At 42.0% G+C, this 7884-nt stretch overlaps 1 protein-coding gene across 1 annotated transcript in view; it reads left to right on the top strand.

The window, feature by feature from the left end:
• The first annotated feature begins 1117 nt into the window (after nt 1–1117).
• SAMD3 (sterile alpha motif domain containing 3) overlaps nt 1118–7884 on the top strand; it is a 67285-nt gene continuing 60518 nt past the window's right edge. The window contains exons 1-4 of the mRNA XM_019538028.1: nt 1118–1246; nt 2021–2210; nt 3041–3154; nt 4940–5050. Of these exons, the coding sequence (XP_019393573.1) occupies nt 1168–1246; nt 2021–2210; nt 3041–3154; nt 4940–5050 (494 nt within the window). The 5' untranslated portion in view covers nt 1118–1167. The remainder of the gene's footprint in view (nt 1247–2020; nt 2211–3040; nt 3155–4939; nt 5051–7884) is intronic.

Genomic DNA, 7884 nt, shown 5'->3' with positions numbered 1-7884 from the left:
TGAAAGGTTCTCTTGAATTGGTAAATGCAATATTTCTACTCACAAAGCAATTATTTTAAATCTTTGAGAATTACCTCAGAGCTCAGTTGGCTGTGTATCTTCCATATCTTCCAGTTGGCACCAGAGCCAAATTACACTAGGATGGAAGATGTGCTGCTAATTTCAGTGTAGTTCAAAAAACAGACTGAAAGCAGATTAAGCCAGTCAGGAAGCATAGATTTAAGAAGCTTGTACCCGCGATGTGGAGGGATGGATTCTGAGGTTTCCAAGCTGTAATGAAACAAAACCGTTTCTTGTCTCAAAGGCTTGTCTGTATGCTATTCTTGCCATTCTACAACCAATGATTGACTTGTGTGTCATTTACAACAAAAAGATTGGTTCAGACAACCCATTCAAAGGAGGAATGTTTATATGGCATCAAAGTAGTTGGGTGGAGAAGTCAGGCAATCTTAGAGCAAAATTAGAGAAGGAGCTGAGTTTTCTCAGTCCCATGACACTGGAATTGAATACTCCTGGGACTGGACTGTCTTGATACCCTCTGTTCCATGTATTATGCATTTCATAGGGATAGTCTGAGTTTGAAGAGTATGAATAGCAATTAGCAAAACCAGCTGCCCCTCCTCCCCTTTCATTTTTCAGAAGCTTTTATTTCCCCTTACTGCTTGTGATCAAGAGTTAATTGTTCACTCCACCAGTTGCTTGGTGGTGCAGAGAGGGTTAATGTGCTCAATTTACTATAAACATATATGTGGCAGACTCTTATCTGGTTTCTCTTTTTTTCTTTCTGTAAAATGTCAACCATTTCCTGATGAGCAGGGTGGTGGTAAATTTCACACCTTTCTCTTCTCTGTGTGGAAACCTGGGTGTTAATGGTACAGGATCAGGTCGCATTTTATGTTATAAAGAATGAGGCAGTCTGTTAGAACAACACAAGGAAGGCAGGGAAGGAAGGAAGGGGAGGTGAAGAAAGAAGAAATCAGAGAATTTGCTGCTTGAAACAGCATTAGTTTAGTTTTATTTCTTCATACTTAACCTGGTTTTACTCAGCACTTATAAATGTAACATTTTGTGATAGAAACCTAGTCTTCTATAGGGTTTTGGAGTTAGGCATAAATATAATCTTCTAATTTCATTCCACAGTGGAATTTACTATTGCAACACCAGAAGATGGAAAGTTGGTCAGTTGATCAAGTCTGCAACTGGTTGATTCAGAGGAATTTAGGAGAATTAGTTCCTAAATTTCGTGGTAAGGTGTTTGTGGTTTGTTTGCTTTTATTGCTTATTAACTTTTGTTTTGGTAAACAGCTTTCCTCTTCTCTGCCTTAAAAAACATAAAATGTATATTTTTTTTACACTAAATTGTTTTTTTGATATGGAGGTAGTTATCTGTTATATAATAGCTTCAGCTTTTTATAGAATTTGAGAAAGAACTGATTCAGGCCAGATAAATCAAAAGGAGTCTAAAGATTTATTAAGAAGCCTAAAAGAACTGGTGTGTGAGATGGAAATCTATAAATAAGTATACCTTCTAGGAACAAAATTGTAGGTTTATCAAGATTTGTTTAGGCCTATTTAATATTGCATGAGTCTATTTGAAATGGTGCATCTTTAATATGTAAATGTTTTATCTGTGAATATATGAATGCTCTACAAAGGATTGAGGAGACTGGCATTCAGACATACTGTGTTAAAGCTTTTCCTCATTAAAATATCAGTATGTTCTGATCCAAGCAAATAAACCTGTCTGAAAGTATTAGACTAGTTAGTTCATTTTGTGCAAACATTATGCTCCAGATTCAAATTCTTGTTACTAGCCAACAGCCTGTAGAGAATTTTAATTCCTTAACAATTTGGAAGAGACACTTTGCAATAAATTGTTTATTTTGGTATAATCCACATAGGACAGTTTCAGAGGTCAAAAGCAGTTTTGTCTTGGAGATCCACTCACCTTCTACCTTCATGGTGCATTTGGAATCTAACAATAAAGTAATATGACTTTTTCTTTCTCTTTAATATTTAGAGGAAGAAGTGAGTGGAGCAGCTCTTTTGGCTCTTAATGATCGTATGGTGCAGCAGCTAGTAAAGAAGATAGGGCATCAGGCAGTACTAATGGATCTGATTAGCAAATACCACCAACGAAATAATGATTTAGAATCCCTTACTTACAGTTGTGACACAGCCCCTCCAACATCTCCAGAAGCAATCAGTGGGTGAGTTGTCATGAAAGTGTAATTATGATTCTGTTTAAGTGCAGTTTCCTGTTAGTCATTTAACACTAGCATTCAATATTTCTGTAGCTGTAAGTTTAACTTTTTTAATATTTTAATCCTAAATGGAAAGCATGTTCAGTGTTATAAATGCGTATTACTGCACCGTTTTTATGAACATTCCTGAACAAATTCTTCTAGGTGGGACTGGTAGCTGCACTTACGAAATTTGCCCAGTGTTTCCTTCATAAAATGTGTTTTCATTTGCTTATAACTTTGCCAAACTTTAACCACATGGACTGATATTTTCCAAAATGGATGTCTGCCTCTGACTGAAGTTTTCCAGATAAATACAATCACAGAGCTTAAGCTATCCCCAAATATAAGGCTAGAGAAAAATGCTTTAGTACCCTTATGCTTTGAAGTAGGGTCTTTAAATCTTACAGGGAGGTAATCTTTGTTCCATATATATTTCCTTTTTTGAGATCTTTATAAAATCTACCCACATTTGCTTTTGGAAAAAAAGATCAGACCTTGACCAAGCTCAGAAAGGACTTTATAGGTTTTTAGAAGCTTTGGGAGGAGTAGGCTGGGACAAGAAGCCCTGGAGAAAGTATAACTGGAATTTTAAGGTGGCAAAGAGAAGGGAGAGAAACTGAGAAAAGGATGGGGAACTGTAGGAATTAAGAAGTATAATGTAATAGGCGATGGATGTTTTGAACTAGTGTGAGTGGGGACCTGGAATTGGATGTAGAAAGGTTACACCAGTGTTTAACCTGTCATGTTTCTCCTCCGGTTTTTAATTGCATGATCACATACCCTCTTTTCCACAGGATGCCTACCTCAATCAGTATATCAGAAGCACCTGCTTCAAGGATGGAGCAAGGCCGAGCAGTAAAGACTATTGTCAGTGGGGCTCCTGTTTCATTTGCTGCAGAAGCTGGAAGGTGCATGGCAATTGCAGTAGAGAATTGCAGAAAGGGAAGGGATGGTCTCTGTATTAAGGCAGCTGAATGCTGCCCTGGAGAATTGGATTCCATCTGTGCCAGTGCAGTAGAGTTACTACATAGTGCTAGAGCTTCTGTAGTATCACAAGCAATAAAACTTTCATCTTTTTTTCCCTTTCTACCTCCACATATTTCTTATATGGATACCATTCCTAGCTGACTTGCAACTCCTAGAGCTCTTCATCCTGTTCATTCTCCAAGAGGCACCAGGTGAAAGAGCAGGAGTTCTAATATCCAGGGGGTTGTATTCAGTCTAGCATCTCCATTGATTGGGTACCAGAATGAGAAGTTGTAACTATATGAATATGAGGTGATGGACCTGTTTCACATCCAGTATTTCTATTGAAGCCCCTGAAATTTTGAATTGGGATTTGGATACTGGCTTAGAGCTTTAGGTTTCTTGCTAATTATAAGGTCAAAATGTACCAGGAGGTGCCATAGGACCTGACAATTTTGCATGGTGTCTCCATGGCTGCATGAGTGAACAGTCTAGTGCAGGGTTTCCAAAGTGTGACCCACAAGGCAAAGGCAGCCTATGAGTCTTTTGATGTGGCCCGCCACCCAGGACTGCTATTTCAAAATGGCATTCCTTCCACTGGGAAGAGGCTGGCACAGACCCTGGCCCTGAGCCCACAGTAAGCAGCCCATCCTTGCCCTGCACACAGATCTGGGGGGGGGCACATGTCCCTCATTCCTCCCCCAAGAGTACAAATAGCAGCGGGGAGCTGCCCCACCTTCCCATCCCTCTGGATGAGCCGCCCATGACTCTATCCTGCTCCCAGGGTCACATTCACTGCCCTAGCTGGGCAGTGCCTGCCCCTACCCCACTCCCTCCCTTACCATGGGGACCTTGATCTCCCACCCCAGCACAATCCTTCCCTCCCCATACCTCCTCCCCTTACAGACTCACCAGCCAGGTGCTGCACTTCAAGCTGCCAGGCTGCATTTATGTAAATCAGCTATTGGATCGGTATCAACTGATATGGCTTGTTAATAATCAGCCATCACTACCAGCCAAGAAAATCTTTATCAGTGTACCCCTACTTAAAATCATGACTGTTCAATTCATTCATGAAAAATCACTTTGTATTTCTGCAGTTAAGATTTTGGAATTCTAAAATTTCTCTCTGTACAAGGGCTGTCCATCTGGCAGCTGTTGGAGGGTTAATATGCAGCCTTTGAGCTCCAGCCTGGCCACCACTGCCCCCACCATTACACCTATCTTGGCAGCTGGGTTCCTGGGGCTCTCCCACCCAAAGAACCACTCTCCTCTGGCTTCTACTTCCTTTTTCCTCTCCTGGGGGCAGGATGACACAGCAGAAGAAGGCTGCGGTGGGATGGGAGTGAGGGGGCAGGGGTCTTAGGATCATAGGAAAGTAGGGCTGGAAGCAGACAGGGCTGCTGCGCTTGTGGTTGGGGGAACCAGACTGCCCATATGGCTATGTGGCGGGGGAGGACTTGGGCTGCATGCCCACCTGGGAGGGGAGTGGGGAGGCAAGCTACCTGCACAGCAGGTGTGGGAGGAGCCCGTGCTACCTGTTTTGTGCCTGCAGTGGGGAAGAGTTTCCTGAGCTGCCTGTTCAGTGGGGGAGAGCCCGGGGAAGCTGCCAACATGGCTAACAGCCCCTGGGCTTATGGCCCCCATCTGCCCGGAAGCTGGACAGCTCTACTCCTTATAATTTTTGTGATATATACAGCTCATCAGTGAAAAACCTTGTCTTCCAGGGCTAATGATGTGCAAGCGTTCAATCCCTTTGCTCCTACGGATAAGACCCTTTATTTTTCTCCAGCAGAAAATAAAGAAGGATTAATTGACCGAAGAGTCTTAAAGCATAAGTGAGTTAATAGAGCATTTGCTAACTTATAGTTGTTTTGAAAGTGATGTTCAATGTTTGTTTCTAATGCTAAGACTATGCAGTCATTTCATGTTGTTAGGACAGCTTGTATGCTCAGTTACAGAAATTATCCAATCTGTTCCTAAATACTGAAGGACAACTCTGCTCTCAGGTATACTGATATAATTCCTGGAGAAATTAGTAGGAGTTGAAATACAGTTATGTTAGGGACAAAAGGGAGCCCTTGTTTAACAGTGAAGTGAGTAGGTTAGATTTTTTTTTCAACATTTCTAGCTTTCTGCAGAAGAGCAACAGTTTCAGAAGACTGTGCTTTTCTTTTTCTTTTTTTTGTTAAATAAAACCCAGTATTGGCAGAATTCTGTAGAACTGAAAGCTACTCCTGCAATGTTCTGACTTGGTGCATGGAAATTAGCCTTCTTTCATTAAGGGCTAAGCTTCTGTGGGCTAGAATCTTGCACATGGGCAGTTATGACAAAACAGCTGACTTATAATGAAGCCCTGCCTTTTTTAAATATGTGCACCATGGTAAATTGGATGCATGTCCATACCCTTCGTTTTGCCTTTATAGACATTTTAGCTCTGCCGAGATTATACAAAGACATTTCCCTGAAGGACAATGTACTGCAATATTCCTTTAAAAAAACAGAAAGGGTGGGGACACATCTATTAGGAACCAGGAAAGAAGGTACAAATAAATCAAATAATGACAACCTTAAAAAAAAAGAAAAGAAAATGTAATGGTTTGTCACTTGAGAAGACCCTTATTCTACTAGGGAATAACTCACAAGTCCTAAACCCCAAAATTTCACTTGCACTTTCAGCATGTTCCTATCATAATATAAACTATATATAACTTAGAGTATAACTTTTCCAATAAACCGTAATAGGTGTTTGTAACTTCCAGGATCCATTTATTTTTAATGATGAATAATTTTATCTTATGTTTAATGATGGGTAATTTTATCTTGGGCTGCACACTCTTAAAATGGGTTATGTGAATCACCATAACCCAGAATAAACTAGCTCTAGAAAACGTCTTTACTGCTTCAGTGTACAGCTTTCAAAGACTCCATAGCTAGTTAAGGATCCATGATTGATCCATGCTTTCTTTGACTTAACAACAGTTTAACATGTTGAAGCATACAATATGCAAAATGGATTCACTTGGGGGCTACCAGTATATATACTGGGTTCAGAGAAGGCAACAAATGTGAGTATATGTCTTCATTGTTTGAAGATATGACTACAAACTATGACCCATTTGCTTGGAAGGTCAGAATGAGAAGCTAGCAAATAGATTTTGCCTGACTAAAAAAAAAAAAGAGAGAGAGTTAAAATTGATGTAGAAGGTGTTACTTAACGGACATGGTACATCCCACTAAAGTAGTGATCCTTTATAGACACAAGATGTTTACTGCAGACTTGCCTAATTATCTCCACAGTAAAACATCACTGTCTACATGTGTGGTGCTATTAGAACAGAGTAAACTAATTAACTCTGCCATAGGATAGTACTACCAAATACAAGTATTATCCTATGGCAGAGTTATTTACTATGCCACAATGCAGGTGTGTAACAATGGGGCAAGCCAAACATATCCGTCTCAGCAGGAGAGAGTCCCTGGAAGCACAACAAGCTGCTGGTGGAGGGTAGCCAAATACCCAGTAGGGCAGGAGACAGTTAGTATTTACCTGCAGATGTAGAGCCAACAGTAATGACACAGCAATTGGTGCTGCTACAGCTGTTCATAAGCACCTACTACCTACAGGTCTGGCAGTGCGCTGGGAGTGATATCACAAGCCCATGACCTGGCCCAGCCAGTAAAGGGGAAGCAGGGCTGTACAGAGAGGGCAGAGAGAGCACCACGGATACAGCAGACCCAGAAACTCTGAAGCCAACAGGGAGCAGAGCAGTATCCACAGCCTGGAGACCTGGAGAGGTTTGCAGCCAGCTGCTGGCCCAGGATCACCCAGGGAGAGACTCCCTGTGGACCCTGCACCCAGAAATTGGGAGAGAAGCATGTAAGTCAGGCAGCTGCTGGTGCCTGGAGATCCAGGCATGATGAAGACACTGCCACCTTTTGTTTCCTTCTTCCTCAAGAGATAATTGATATTGATGTAGGAGTTGCAGACTCGGCAAAGGGGGCATGGACTTAAAGGCCCTGAATTGATAGTCTGTTCATAAGTTGATTTGAGTGGAGGGGATTATTTGATGTTTGATTTTGAAAACCCACAAAATTTGATTATAGACCGAATTAGAATCATAGAAGTAGAATCATAGAATCATAGAAGTAAGGTGGGAAAGGACCTTGTAGATCTTCAAGTCCGACCCCCACCTGGCCAGGATTAAAACTGGGCTCAGATGACTCCAGCCAGGTAGACATCAAACCTCCTCTTAAAGACCCCCAGGGCAGGAGCCAGCACCACTTCCCTTGGAAGTTGGTTCCAGACCCTAGCCGCCCTAACTGTGAGGTAGTTCTTACAGATGTCTAATCTAAACCTACTGTCCAACAACTTGTGGCCGTTATTCCTTGTTATGCCGGGGGGGCTAGGGGAAACAAGGTCTCTCCCAAACCCTTCTGGTCCCCCCTAGTGAGTTTATAGATGGTCACCAGATCCCCTCTCAGCCTTCTCTTGTGAAGGCTGAACAGGTTCAGGTCCCTCAGTCTCTCATTGTAGGGTCTGCCCTGTTGTCCCTGGATCATGCGGGTGGCCCTCCTCTGGACTCTCTCAATGTTGTCCACCTCCCTCCTGAAGTGGGACTCACAGAACTGGACACAGTACTCCAGCTGTGGCCTGACCAGTGTCGCGTAG

Source organism: Crocodylus porosus, unplaced genomic scaffold (assembly GCF_001723895.1).
Source record: "Crocodylus porosus isolate Cpor-Errol unplaced genomic scaffold, CroPor_comp1, whole genome shotgun sequence".
NCBI classification, from domain to species: Eukaryota; Metazoa; Chordata; order Crocodylia; family Crocodylidae; genus Crocodylus; species Crocodylus porosus.
This window is presented reverse-complemented; position numbering and strand designations above follow the sequence as displayed.